The sequence below is a fragment of the Oncorhynchus mykiss genome, chromosome 10, assembly GCF_057628025.1.
Source record: "Oncorhynchus mykiss isolate SJ-2025 chromosome 10, ASM5762802v1, whole genome shotgun sequence".
Classification (NCBI taxonomy): Eukaryota; Metazoa; Chordata; class Actinopteri; order Salmoniformes; family Salmonidae; genus Oncorhynchus; species Oncorhynchus mykiss.
In genome coordinates this window covers 24,125,636-24,141,388 of record NC_143031.1, presented here as the reverse complement: position 1 = coordinate 24,141,388, position 15,753 = coordinate 24,125,636, and the positions used below count along the sequence as shown (strand labels likewise).

General features: G+C 41.1%; 1 protein-coding gene across 2 annotated transcripts in view; it reads right to left on the bottom strand.

Annotated features, from left to right (window-relative positions):
* The window catches only part of LOC110533528 (rho GTPase-activating protein 32), a 224,981-nt gene that overhangs the window by 41,851 nt on the left and 167,377 nt on the right, over nt 1-15,753 (bottom strand). For both annotated transcript variants that reach the window (XM_021617826.3, XM_021617827.3), the window contains 4 exons: nt 15,466-15,603; nt 6,834-6,926; nt 5,211-5,333; nt 4,609-4,686 (listed from right to left, as the gene is read on the bottom strand). In XM_021617826.3, the coding sequence (XP_021473501.3) occupies nt 4,609-4,686; nt 5,211-5,333; nt 6,834-6,926; nt 15,466-15,603 (432 nt within the window). The remainder of the gene's footprint in view (nt 1-4,608; nt 4,687-5,210; nt 5,334-6,833; nt 6,927-15,465; nt 15,604-15,753) is intronic.

Genomic DNA, 15,753 nt, shown 5'->3' with positions numbered 1-15,753 from the left:
TGCATCTGGCCTTTGTTGGAGACCTCTCTCTGGATTAGGGAGTCCATAGGCAGTTGGTATAAACACATACTAAAAGGTTGGTGTGAGACCCAGGATGCCACTTGGAAATGTGCTGTGCTCGTTGCGGTGTTCAGTCAAGATCATGTGCCTAATTAGCTGCCCAAGCTATGGCTTTTAGGAATGGTCTGTGCCAGCTGAAGCGGAGGTAAAGGCCGGAGGGTGAGTGTGTGTGGGGCAATGTGTGTGTGAGACTGTGTTTACATGCTGTGTGTGTATCCCAAATATTTTATATCAGAAGATCATTTCCTTCTAGTCTATAATTGGACACTGGACAGAAGTCAAGGGCAGACTGTGATAGTTTAAAATCTCTACAGTCAACCGGAAAGCAAAATATCCTTGTCGGACACAGATGTTAGTGCGTCAGGTAGCCTAGCGGTTAGGGCATTGGGCCAATAACCGAAAGGTTGCTGGCTCGATTACGCGAGCCAACAAGGTGAAAAAAAGAAAGGCACTTAAACCCTAATTTGCTCAAGGGGTGCCATACTACTATGGCTGACCCTTTAAAACAACACATTTCACTGCACCCATCCTGTGTGCGACAATAAAACATATATTTCTTTATATTATTTTTCAAATGAACATGAGTAAAACAAATAATTTCTGATTTAAAACAACTGATCCTCCCAGTGCAAATAGACATAGATGCCTCCAGGCTAGGGATGGACAGGTTTATTTGAATATGCAAACAAAGTATTTTATAACTTTTGTGAGTACACATTTTTTGTTTTTTAAAGATGCCTATTTTAGCAAAGAAAATATTTTTTCTAAATTACATGTAAATATCCATGTGACAGTTAGATACAATTCTTAATGTTGTAATGACCTGACTAGATCATAAAGGAACAATTGCCCAGACTGAGGCTTGAGGTTACGAATTGACGGTTTACTAACCCAACTTTATACAGGCTACTGTTTGGCCGTAGCCCACGCCAAATAAATAAAGGATACCCCACAAACCAACCGTGACCTTCTCTTGTGAAGGCCAGAGGTAAGAGAGAGAACAATGGCTAAACCTGGTCTTAACTTCCAATGCTTCATCCCCCTGCTCAACCCCCCTCCACGCCACTCCGCCAACCACCAGAATGCCCGGCATCAGAACATTCCAGGCATTCCCGTGATTGGCAGATAGCAGGTTGATTGCCATGTCGGACTCCGCGAACACTGGTAAATACAACACAACTCACTAATAGCCTAACACATAATGCCTGTGCGGGACGCTACAATGTAATAAAACAACACACTTTTAAAAGTAGTTTATATGATGTGCGCCCCATGAAATAGGCTTCATATACACGTAGCTTGTTTTGTCGGCCAAAGAAAGCGGCACCACAGTCAGACTCCATGTGTAGCAAGTGAAATGACGGATCACTAATACAACGCAAGATGGAATTAAAATTACGAAATTAAACATTAGCGAAATGAGAAGGAGTGGGCTACAACAAGCAACCAAAATCGCAGCAAAATGTAGACTCAATTAGACAGGGTAGCTAGCTTACTTTTCTAGTCTACTCCAAATTATTCCAGTCAAGAAGGGCACAGTCAAATGGGATGATAAATAACACTGTGGCTGCTACAAGTTAGCTAGTGTATCAAGTCTGACGAGCTAGCTACTCTATCTCGTCCGTTTCCATCTCACACATACCTTCCCCTCCCCTGCAGCAGCAGAGCTCACACATACCGCCCCCTCCCGGTATGCTCAGGTTAAAAACATATGTAAAAAAATTACAAAAATGAAAAAATAAAAATAAACCATGTATTTCGAATATCTGGAAAAATGCATGATATTATTAGAATAGTAAAATTATTTCTAACGCCCATCCCTGCTCCAGGCTACACTGTCTTCCTCAAGTCTTTGTGAGTGTTAAGAAATCTCTAGGCTGTATAATAGAATAATATAAATTTCTATGCTGTATAATAGAATAATATAAATCTCTAGGCTGTATAATATAATAATATAAATCTCTAGGCTGTATAATAGAATAATATAAATCTCTAGGCTGTATAATATAATAATATACATCTCTAGGCTGTATAATATAATAATATACATCTCTAGGCTGTATAATAGAATAATATAAATCTCTAGGCTGTATAATATAATAATATAAATCTCTAGGCTGTATAATAGAATAACATAAATCTCTAGGCTGTATAATATAATAATATAAATCTCTAGGCTGTATAATAGAATAACATAAATCTCTAGGCTGTATAATATAATAATATACATCTCTAGGCTGTATAATATAATAATATACATCTCTAGGCTGTATAATAGAATAACATAAATCTCTAGGCTGTATAATATAATAATATACATCTCTAGGCTGTATAATAGAATAATATAAATCTCTAGGCTGTATAATATAATAATATAAATCTCTAGGCTGTATAATATAATAATATAAATCTCTAGGCTGTATAATATAATAATATACATCTCTAGGCTGTATAATAGAATAATATACATCTCTAGGCTGTATAATAGAATAATATAAATCTCTAGGCTGTATAATATAATAATATAAATCTCTAGGCTGTATAATAGAATAACATAAATCTCTAGGCTGTATAATATAATAATATACATCTCTAGGCTGTATAATAGAATAACATAAATCTCTAGGCTGTATAATAGAATAATATAAATCTCTAGGCTGTATAATAGAATAATATAAATCTCTAGGCTTCACTTAATGAGTTTGGAGGAAGACATGATATAAATATTTTTGTGTGCTTTAATGAAGACGTGGGAAACTGCCAAACCAAAGCCATTCCCAGCAGAGCAATTTAACAAAAACCCTTCTCTGTCATTATTGACTAATCATCTAGTCCCATCTCTGATTTACAAATCTTAACGTGTGCGATACCTAACAAATCAAAGACCAGACTACACTAATAGACACTTTTAAAGAAGCGTCTATTTGCTTAGGAGTATGTAACCTTCACGCTTTGCAAAATAAATGGCTTCCATCTTGTAGTAAATGTGACTGATAAGAGGGTTGAATGTGACTATCATAGGGATCCAAGGTCCAGCTGTCTTGCAACTTACAAACAGTACTATGCTATATAAAGATGTGACGCATGCTGAGCACTCAACGAAAGAAGCTCACCCTTTCCATGGTTGGATTTTCTCTCTCCCTCTTTCTCTTTGGACCCTCCAGCTTTCTTACTCGTTCCCTCCCCCTCTCTCTCTCTATATATATATATATATATATATATATATATATATATATATATATATATATATATATATATATATATATATATATATATATATATATATATATATATATATATATATATATATATATATATATATATATATACATACATACATACATACATATATATATCTCCCCCCCCTCTCTCTCTCCTTGAGGCTCTGCAGGCAGGCTGATGTGTTGTGTCATACAGAAAGACGTGAGCTGCCTACCTGACCTTAAGCCACAGACTGACTCAGACTGCCTGTAGGGTGACTGACTGCCCTCCGGTGGAGATAGCAGGGAGGACATTGACATTTGCTTTGTGCGAGCAGATACACAATCCAATCAATGCTCCACCATCTAGTGGAGCATTGACATGCATTTCCCCAAAATCCAGATTGGTTTCAAGGACCAACATTGTGTGTAATAACCTAGTTATGACATCATTGTTGAAGACCAAACATCATGGTATGCACCAGACCATGATTCTTGGTAGGAATGAGTGCCATGATTCATAATAATGAAAAAATAGACAGATAATACCTTTGACAAAACCAAGGAACCTTCATCTACTTGATATTCCAAAATCACACACAAATAATGTTCCCTCTCTTTAAAACTCAGCATATGCACCCCTACAGTACAACAAAGCAACAGGCAACAACCGCCTCCAAGAGTCTTTAGCCTAACAGCTTCCCAAGTTCCTAATTGTCCTTCTGCAGCGTTTAATAACAACATGTTGTGAAGGCCCATCCAACATGGCTGCCCTCCCAGCTGGCCTGTATCAGTATTTTTCCCCCGGGGCAGCGAGCGGCAATGTTATGGGTCAGCTATGACCGGAACACTGCTAGGGGTCAATGCTAAGGGCACAGGATCAACAGACAACACAATATCAGGCTTTATTGTGCTCAAAGAAAGACTATTGATCACTTTAAATGGAATACTGGAAAACGTAGCTAGGCTAATATAATCACATCACGATCGAGAACAACCACTCTGTGTGCCCATTTTGTATGATACAATGAGTATGTCTGTCTTTAACTGATGAGATAGTCCATAGAGAAATGTTTAACCCAAATGAACAATGAGCTGATTTGGTCTTTTGTATATGGATAAATATAGTAGAATTAGCTAAAAGGCCAAACCAAATGTGACTGAAAAGAGAAATTGATAGACACCAAAGCACAATAAATATCCTGGCCTTGTGGAGTCTACAGTAGATCAGTAGACAGAAGATGAGTGGATGCCAAGCCATCTGTGCACAACTTATAAACACCCCAGGTTCTAAACTGCAACACAGTAATTGTTTGTCTGTGTGTGTATGTGCTTCTGGGTCACAAACCTGAAAGCCGTGCTTGCCCCTCCACCATGTGGTGTCCTCTTTGGGGGGCATGTCAATCACTGACACAATGTCCCCAACCTGTCAGGGGAGGGAGAGAGATTGGAGGGGGAGAGAAAGGGGAAGAGAGGAGAAGAGAGGGATAGCTGGATCAGTCATTGCTAAAGAAGGGACTCACTAGTCATGCTGTGAATACATCTGAGGGGAAACATCATCCTACATATATAGGTGGTGGGTATTATTTGCTAAGAAACGTTTGGGAACCACTAACTGCATCAGAGAGTATTTGTACAGAAGAATTGCATGTTCAATCAGATGTGTGAAAAGTAGTGTGTGAAAAGAGTAATGGAGAAACAACTCCCTAGGAACAACAATGTATTGGGGCATCTGTAGAATAGTAAATATGATGCAGATTACCTGTCATACAGCAAAGAACAACGTGCTCATAAAATACGTATGATTATTTATCACTGCATCCAAGCACAGCCATTTATCCATGACATTCCCATTTGTATCTGTACATATGTCCATGTGAGTGTGTGTACACGCATTTGTATGTGCACGTGTTTAAATGCGGTTCAGCTCTCCCTGTACTTGGCAGTCACCTCGAAGGAGAGCTCGTCGGCGGCCTGCGCGATGTAGCGTTTGATGACATGGGCGGCGGCAATGGCGGGTACATTGATGGAGGACTCCTCGTGGACCAGTAAGTGGTTGCCCTTGTTATCAACCTGGAACACACACACACAATCAAGTTAGTGTCATATTTACTGTCTGTCACTGCAGACATTACACTGGGTTGGTGAGTAACTGTTCTATTATACAACGGGTGGGGCTAATCCTGGACGCTGACTGGTTAAAACTGCATTCCAGCCAGTGTCTATTCCACACGTTACCACCAGCTAAAGCTATGACGTTTAAATGCCTATTTACTCTGTTCCATCTCACTGCGCAATCCACTGTCTCATCAGCCCAGCCAGGCAAGTTATAAACTTGATCTCCACTGTAAAAAGAATCTAGACAATATATCCCATTTCTTTTAGACTAGCAATTGGTTTTCAAATGCGGAGATTTGTATAAACCTTGCTTTCTGTCTCTGACATTTGCAACATTGTTTCAGTATTGAAATTCGATCTCCAGCTGTCTCATAGTAGTGAACGTGTAGATGTCAGGAGTCAGGATAAAACAGACGGAGAGAGATTTTCTCAGCCAGTCAAAGATCATGAAGAATCAGCATAATTTTTATGGATATATATATATATACAAAGAAATGTCAATAGAAAACAGGTCAAATGAAACGAAGTGCAGCTACTGTAGTTTGCAGTCTTTCCAGCTTCAGTTTGAAGTAATTGTGTTAGCTGTGTCAATGGCTAGCGCCTCTGAACAACATTGTCCTGAAATAGCGCATCATTAGCTCATTGTTAAGGATGTATCCAAATAAATGTCACTAGAAAACAGCTTTAAAATAACAAATGCAAAATTGCAGCTACTTTGTTGTTATTCTGACTAAAATGTTTGACGTAACTGTAAGTTAGCCATAATTGGCTAGCTAGTAAGCAAGGGAGAAGAATGTTGCCAGCCAGTATGGAAATAGAACATTTAGAACAAATGACTGGGGAGTGTCCATAGATACAGAACTTGGGTAGACGGCTTGGATAGCAACCCTAGATTTGTGTCGGACCTGTATCTTGTGGAAGGATGAAATAGTATGAATAAATCCAACAAAATAACGTTTTTAATGAAAATATATAAATCATTATTTGAATACGTTGGTACCCCGTCTCAGGCCTAACACTCATGCCAATTAACCCAAACACCGGCTTCTCGGGCATTATCACTTAATTACGTGTGAGTGAATACGGAAAGAGAGGAGCAGTAGGCATGTGTGCATGCAAGAAAATGGGAAACTACAGTATGTGTTATGTGTGGTGTATTTGCGTAGAGCATGGCTCTCCAACCGTGTTCCTGGAGAGCTACCCTCCTGTAGGTTCACACTCCAAACCCAGTTTTAACTGACCTGATTCAGCTTATCAACAAGCTAATTATTAGAATCAGTTGCTAATTAATAATTTAGGGTTGAAGTGTAAACCTAGAGGACAGTAGCTCTCCAGGAACAGGTTTGGAGAGCTCTGGTCTAGTGTGTGTGGGAGATTGATAGACAAACAGACACAGACAAGACAGACAGACAGACAGCATGAGACACACAGACATAAACCCAGACAGAAGCTCACCTCCATCCACGTGAGGGCGGGCCCACAGTTGATCTTGTTGTCAGCGATCGCTGAGAAGCGGGAGAGGTAAGCCATCAGCATCTGGGAAACTGCCTGTGAGAGGAAACCAGGAACAGACAATGGGTAAAACACTTATATAAAATACTAGTTCCACACAGTGTTGAATGACCTACAGCTACTAAAAAGGTAGTGTACAGTACCAATCAAAAGTTTGGACACACCTACTCATTCAATAACTCATTTGAGTTATTCTTTATTTGGGCTGTTTTCTACATTGCAGAATAATAGTGAAGGCATCAAAACTATGGAATAACACATGTGGAACCATGTAGTAACCAAAAGTGTTAAACACAAGAAAATATATTTTATATTCTTCAAAGTAGCCACCCTTTGCCTTTATGACAGCTTTGCACAATCTTGGCATTCTCTCAACCAGATTCATGAGGAAGTCACCTGGAATGCATTTCAATTAACAGGTGTGCCTTGTTAAAAGTTCATTTGTGGAATTTCTTTCCTTCTTAATGTGTTTGAGCCAATCAGTTGTGTTGTGCCAAGTTAGGGTTGGTATACAGAAGATAGCCCTATTTGGTAAAAGACCAAGTCCATATTATGGCAAGAACAGCTCAAATAAGCAAAGAGAAATGACAGTCCAACATTACTTTAAAACAGTACAGTCGCAAAAACCATCAAGCGCTATGATGAAACGGGCTCTCATGAGGACCACCACAGGAAAGAAAGACCCAGAGTTACCTCTGCTGCAGAGGATAAGTTCATTAGAGTTACCAGCCTCAGAAATTGCAGCCCAAATAAATTATAGTAACAGACATGTAAACATCAACTGTTTCGAGGAGAATGCGTAAATCAGGCCTTCATGTTCAAATAAACCACTACTATAGGACACCAATAAGAAGAAGATACTTGCTTGGGCCAAGAAACACAAGCAATGGACAGACAGGTGGAAATCTGTCCTTTGGTCTGATGAGTCCAAATTTTTTATTTTTGGTTCCAACCGCCGTGCAGAGTAGATGAACGGATGATCTCTGCATGTGTGGTTCCCACCATGAAGCATGGAGGAGAAGGTGTGATGGTGCTTTGCTGGTGACACTAAGAGATTTTTTTTTAAATTCAAGGCACACTTAACCAGCATGGTTACCACAGCATTGCTGGTAGCCAAGTATTAATCTAACAGTAAATGTAATGTCTCAAAAAAACGTTGCAGTTGTAGCCTGTGCTCTCGCAATGGCTGATGTGCATTTCACACGCTCTGTATTTAAAAGCCATAACAAATATCATGGTTGTAAAATAGTTGCTATAGAGAGAACATTTATGTCTACAGAAAGCTTAGAAACTCCTCTCTTCAACAGTGACAACAGCTGTGTTTTTCCCGCAATTGGATTTTGAAATGTTATAGCCTACAATCAGAATACTTTATTTTCTCCTGGAATGCAGGGGGAGAGGGAGTGAGTCTCGCTCATCATAGAAGCAGGCCACAGCGAAACAGTCACGGGGCAGGGCAGAGACTTTAATTACAGGAATCATAATTAAGGCTCTGAATGAATAAAAAAATGAAAAAAAAGTTAGGAGCACCACATAAAATGTAGGAGCACCAGAAAATAAGATTTTTTAAATTGATTGAGATAAAACCTACATGAATTACAACCTACTACTTTTGAAGCAAATGTTGTGCTCTGTCAACTAATATGTAACCCTGTAAATGCATGTATTTATTATAAAAGCTAAAATGTTGATACAAATAGCTGTCATTGAAATTACAAAGCAATATTAGGTTTCTACATGGTGTAAAAAGCACTGTTTCCTATTGAGATGCATTGCATTGAAAATTGTACACGGCCTCTTTAAGAATGTCAGTGACGTTCTGAGTGACAACATGCAAATCGGTGATTTATTTTTATTTATTTCACCTTTATTTAACCAGGTTAAATTTAGGTCAGGTTAGTTTAGAACAAGTTCTCATTTACAACTGCGACCTGGCCAAGATAAAGCATAGCAGTGTGAACAGACAACACAGAGTTACAATTAAGTAAACAATTAACAATGGAGTAAACAATTAACAAGTCAATAACACAGTAGAAAAAAAAGAAAAAAAAGAGAGTCTATATACATTGTGTGCAAAAGGCATGAGGCGAATAATTACAATTTTGCAGATTAACACTGGAGTGATAAATTATCAGATGGTCATGTACAGGTAGAGATACTGGTGTGCAAAAGAGCAGAAAAGTAAATAAATATAAACAGTATGGGGATGAGGTAGGTAAATTGGGTGGGCTATTTACCGATAGACTATGTACAGCTGCAGCGATCGGTTAGCTGCTCAGATAGCAGATGTTTGAAGTTGGTGAGGGAGATAAAAGTCTCCAAATTCAGCTAATTTTGCAATTCGTTCCAGTCACAGGCAGCAGAGAACTGGAACAAAAGGTGGCCAAACGAGGTGTTGGCTTTAGGGATGATCAGTGAGATACACCTGCTGGAGCACGTGCTACGGGTGGGTGTTGCCATCGTGACAAGTGAACTGAGAAGGCGGAGCTTTACCTAGCATGGACTTGTAGATGACCTGGAGCCAGTGGGTCTGGCGACGAATATGTATGCTGAGTAGAGTATTGGAAGCTATTTTGTAGATGACATCGCCGAAGTCGAGGATCGGTAGGATAGTCAGTTTTACTAGGGTAAGTTTGGCGGCGTGAGTGAAGGAGGCTTTGTTGCAGAATAGAAAGCCGACTCTAGATTTGATTTTAGATTGGAGATGTTTGATATGAGTCTGGAAGGAGAGTTTACAGTCTAGCCAGACACCTAGGTACTTATAGATGTCCACATATTCTAGGTCGGAACCATCCAGGGTGGTGATGCTAGTCGGGCGTGCGGGTGCAGGCAGCGAACGGTTGAAAAGCATGCATTTGGTTTTACTAGCGTTTAAGAGCAGTTGGAGGCCACGGAAGGAGTGTTGTATGGCGTTGAAGCCCTCCGATTTGACACACTGAAATCTGTCTGCAAAGTAGTTGGTAAACTACTTTATGTTCATTGATCTCCTGAATAAGCTATTCCTTTTCCATTCTTTCTGTGCCCCCAAATGTTTGGGAGCATTTTCACTTTTGGATGAATAGCGTGCCCAGAGTGAACTGCCTCCTACACTGCCCCAGATGCTAATATATGCATATTATTATTAGTATTGGATAGAAAACACTCTGGAGTTTCTAAAACTGTTTGAATGATGTCTGTGAGTATAACAGAACTCATATGGCAGGCAAAAACCTGAGAAAAATCCAACCCGGAAGTGGGACATCTGAGGTTTTTAGTTTTTCAAAGCTTGGCCTACCGAATACACAGTGTCTATGGAGTCAAGTTGCACTTCCTACGGCTTCCACTAGATGTCAACCGTCTTTAGAAACTTGAATGAGGATTCTACTATAAAGGAGGGGCTCATGAGACCTGTTTGAGTCAGTGGTCTGGCAGAGTGTCTCAGGCTCGTGACGCACGCTCCCAACAGAGTTAGCTCTCGTTCCAGTGCTTTTCTTCAGACATAGGAATTCTCTGGTTGGAACATTATTGATGTTTTGTGTTAAAAACATCCTAAAGATTGATTCCATACATCGTTTGACTTGTTTCTACGACCTGTAATGGAACTTTTAGAGTTTTTGTCTGGACGAAGTGCTCACGCCTCATGAAGATGGATTACTGGGCTGGACACGCTAACAAGTGGCTATTTGGATATAAATGATGGACTTTATGGAACAAATCAGTAATTTATTGTCGAACTGGGATTCCTGGGAGTTCCTTCTAATGAAGATCATCAAAGGTAAATTTATATTTATAGTGTTATTTCTAACTTCTGTTGACTCCAAAATGGCGGATATTTCTCTGGCTGGATAAGGCTCTGAGCGCCGTTCTCAGATTATGCTTTATCCGTAAAGTTAAAAAAAAAATCTGACACAGCGGTTGCATTAAGGAGAAGTCTATCTTTCATTTTGTGAATAACACTTGTATCTTTATCAATGCTTATTATGAATATTTCTGCAAAATTGCCGGATGTTTTGGAATCAAGTCATTACTGCACGTAACGCGCCAATGTAAACATATTTTTGGATATAAATATGCACATTATCGAACAAAACATACATGTATTGTGTAGCATGATGTCCTATGTGTGTCATCTGATGAAGATCATTAAAGGTTTCGTGATTCATTTTATCTATATTTCAGGCTGGAAAAATGGCTGTGTTTTTTTGACTTGGCGGTGATCTAACATAATCATATGTTGTTGTTTTTTTAATTTGGACACGATGGGTAGATTAATAACAAGAAGTTGATATTTTATTTGCTGTATTGGACTTGTTAATGTGTGAAAGTTACATATTTCAAAAAAATATTTTTGAATTTCACTCGCTGCCTTTTCAGCGGAATGTTGTTGAGGGGTTCCGCTAGCGAAACGCCTGCGCTAGAAAGGATATACTGGTAAAGTTACAAGGTTGTTAACTTGCTAGCTAATGAGGTAACATGACTTAACAAGGTGTTAATGGCCCACAAGTAGTTTAAGAACGGCTCATGACATGGTTAATGAACGTAAAATACAGCCCGCCAATGAAGATGCAACCAGCTGCAGAGCCAATGCACAATAGAAGGGAAAAAATGTAGCACTACTTTTGAACAGTTTGGGCTAGAGATAACCAGTTCTCTCTGTAGTAATGGTGTAACCACCACAGTCACGGATCAGCGCTCACTTTTTTCTCTAGGATACTCAGAAATAGCGATACAGCAAAGCATAACCTTTACAACAATTATTATCTGGGCAAAAAAAACATTTTGCACAGCTAAATATTTAGGAGCACATGCGATCAAAATGGCCACACTAGAGCCATGATCAAAAAATCTGACATTTGGAGTGAAGTGACCATGTAGAATGTGCAGCTCACACCGAAGCGACCAATTAAACACGACTTGCAACAGCCAAGTAAAAGGGTCACAAAATACAACTAAATTATCGCAGTCTGGAGCCCTGGTGTGTGTCTGACTTGAGCATAGGCCAGAAAGACATGTTTGACTGAGCTCATAATGTAGCCAATCCTAATGATATTGAAAGGACGATTGTTTCTAGTTTTTCATTGGCAACTTCTTGAGTAATGCACTATAGATGAGAGAAAGCGAGAACAAAAAGAAAGACTGAGTGGTGAGCGCCTAGCAGAGGAAATCAAACGCTCCACTGGAGGCCATTTGGAGAGGAGAGGGGAAGATGGAGACGTTAGAGAAGGGGAGAGGAGAGGGGAAGATGGAGAGGTTAGAGAAGGGGAGAGGAGCTGGGAAGAGGGAGAGGTTAGAGAAGGGGAGAGGAGAGGGGAAGGGGGAGAGGTTAGAGACGGGGAGAGGAGAGGGGAAGATGGAGAGGTTAGAGGAGGGGAGAGGAGCGGGGAAGAGGGAGAGGTTAGAGAAGGGGAGAGGAGAGGGGAAGATGGAGAGGTTAGAGGAGGGGAGAGGAGCGGGGAAGAGGGAGAGGTTAGAGTAGGGGAGAGGAGAAAGGTTAGAGCAGAAGGAGAGGAGAGGTTAGAGAGCTGAGCTCCAAAGAGAAGAGAGGAGAGGAGTAGGTGAGATTAGAGAAGGGGCGAGGAGAGAAAAGGAGAAGGGATACGTTAAAGGATAGGAGAAAAGAGGAAAGGTTAGGGGAGGAGAAGAGAGGTTGGAGAAGAAGAGAAGAGGTTAGAGGAGAGAAGAGGAGAGAAGAGCAGAGAAGTGTAGAGTGAGTCAGAGACAAAAAGAGCAGAGCAGACCATTGAGGTGGTGGGCATGGGGCCAGGCCAGACGTGGAGCCAAACCCTTTCCTGACCCTCTCCGGGAGGGTCCAGCCCGCTGCCTGCCACATTGATTCCAGTACATGAGCTGGCACTGTGCGTACCCAATCAGAACAGGGTCCACCAACACACATACACAGAGGCCGAGTGTTACAGCCCAGAGGAAGGGGCCTAATGGGGCGCAAGCTGACGACACATGTACATGACACAGACAGCTTAGCCCTGGTTTTAAAAGGACCATAGCCTCGGAGCGTTTGTTTTCTTTCCACAAGATGTGTAAACATTTATAACCAGATCAGCCCCAAACTTTACCCACAGCCAGGACAAATCTGGCCACGAGGAAACGGTGAAAAAAAGGCAATTCTATATGTGAAAGATAGCAAGACGTGTAAAATGACAAAGCATGTCAGAGGTTTAAAAAAAAAAAAATCATTAGAGACTTCACTGTGGCACAACCAGACAAAACAATGGCTAATGAGCTATCAGATCTGTCCAAATATTTAAATGAAGGACATATGTCACCTTGAGGGAGTTCAATAAAGACGAAGCTGACAAGGATCTCTGGTTAAATCAAATTAGTCTCTAGTCAACCCTCATTCGTTAAATGTCACAGGGAGGGAGAGTACGTTGAAACTGACGCCATATTTAGACTCAATGACAAAGCAGGCCGTTGACTGAAAAAAGAAAAATAACCAAATCTGCTGAAAATAAAGCCCTGACATTCAAGTTATGAAAACAGTAGCAACAGTGCTACAATACTAAGCACTTGATTTGGAAGGTAAGTAAGCATCTGGTATAGAAGGCTTTCTGTACAGAGCAGCAGAGGACGACCTTGCATGGCCAGGTCTGCTTTGGGCTTAAAAGGCTATAAAGGATAAGGAAAGGAAAGCTTTTCTTTGATGACCTGGATGCTTTCCTTGTTGGGGCTCCATTTGTTGGTTACTGTTGGTGATGAATACCCTGGCGCTTCCCACAAGACTTGTCCTATTCAGCGCACTAATCCAAAAGTGAGCCCTCTCCTCTGAGTGCCAGACAGGGTATGTGCCCCAAATGGCACCCTAGTCCCTATATAAGGCACTACTTTTGACCAGGGCTCATAGGGCTCTGGTCAGAAGTAGTGCACCATGTTGGAAATAGGGTACCATTTGGGACTCCGCCAGGCCCTCTCTTCAGCCCCTCTCCTTCTTGTCAACATGACCAAGAAAACATAGACCAAGAGGGCTAAGACTCTCCAGAAAGACAAAGACTAGAGAACATGTGGTACCACAACAGTAAAGCCAAGCACAACATCAAGGCCTTGAAGTGAAGGGAGGATGGCTGGCTAACTGAATCAATAGTGAGACTGATTGGTTTATTAGCAGTGAGTTTCCTGATTTCGCTGAATATTCTTACCAACTTTGTACAGATTTTTTTAAGTTCGTTTAGACTTAACGAGTCATGGAAGATATTGTATAAGGTAATGTCAGCTCATTTCGAACAGGCAATCTAGCTCCCAAGTACTGGCCTACAAAACAGTGACAATCAAGTATTGGAATGCACAAGCAATATGTTGGTTAGCATACTAGCTAGGCTAACACTATCCAAATACCTGCAGTAGCTAGGTACCAAAATATGCGCTTCAAAGAGCCTCTCGACAATACGGTTAGTGACATTTTAATTCAAGCCAATTTTCCCCTACCCCAATTAATCCTATAAGGACCTATGTGTATTAAATGCCTGAAGGCTACAATCAAATAATGACTGCTGTCTGAAATTACTGTATGCCATTACTTGTCCCAGCAGCCACGGACACGGATTAAACTGAAAGGTCCGACATCTCGTTCCTCCAATCACGACTGAGGTATTTCCACAGCCTTTTTTAGTGAAAACCTTAATAACCTGTTTTACCAGTAGTTTTTAGCACTGAACATCCCACTACAGAAGGACCTGTGCTTTCACTGTGGGTGTAGTAATCTGACCTCCTGAGATTAGTCAACGCGCAGCCCAGTGTTTCACATTACACTTTGGACAGCTGGAGAGAGAGGTTGTGTCTCAAATGGCACCCTATGCCCTATAAACATGTTGTGCACTAATTTTGAGCAGGGCCCAGATCTGTTCAAAAGTAGTGTACTATGTAGGGAATAGGGTGTCATTTGGGACGCAACAGCAGCAGCAAAGTGGTGACTGTGAAGCCTAGTCAGCCTACCTTTGTGGGAGTCTCTTTTTAGGGGCAGAGAGCATGAGTACCAGGGCCTTTTTCCATTTACTGAAGGACTGGATGATCATATGGGTAAGCATTAACAGCCACTCCATACTTCAAAGCCCATCAATTTAGCTGTGAAAATGTGCCACAGTTCAAGGGCTTTCTCTGGGAAAACAACTGTAAACAGAGAGAGCGAGTGAGAGTTCCTATCGCAGCCCAGCAGGATGGAGAGGTTTTCTAAAAACATAAAACAGACTATACAGCTGCTTCCACTAAACACCAGGCCATTAGACAGAACGAAAAAAAAAAGAAAAGAAAACCTAGGCACAAATGGACACTAACAAATTTAGCCCATGAATCAGCCTGCAACGAACACGAGTTTGTAAAACAAGCAAATACAGCATTGACATTGTGCAGGTATTTCACTCTAGGACGGACATGGACGCAAAACTGTTCTCAAGTCACCCGTCCTTTGCCTCTTGCTTCTGTCTGAACACCATAATCTTGAAGGCGAAAGATAACATAGTCCTTAAAGTCGTGAGCTCTGAGGCGGTATTCAAAGTGGGAGACTGGGAGAGACCATTTGAATGGGGATATAGGGGTGTTGGGTGGGGTGGGGCACATTGGCTGTACTGAGAAAGACCGGGTATCTTACCTCGGCACGATCCCTCAGACTGTCGAATCGAGGCAGCTCAGGCAGCTGCGAGAAGCGGCGGTCATAGATGCAAAGGTGCAGGTGCTTGTCCAGGACACGGAAATCCTCATAGCTGCGCTTCACAATCCAGCTTCGGCTCTGCGGAGCAAAAATAGCAAGAGTGGGAAAGTGGGAAAGAAAAGAGAGAGAGAGGACGTTTCAAAACACAGGGGATATGCATGAGGCATGAGCCCCTGGCTGCTTTACTAGCTTGGTAACAGATACCCTCTGGGTGCCCCTCACGCCCTA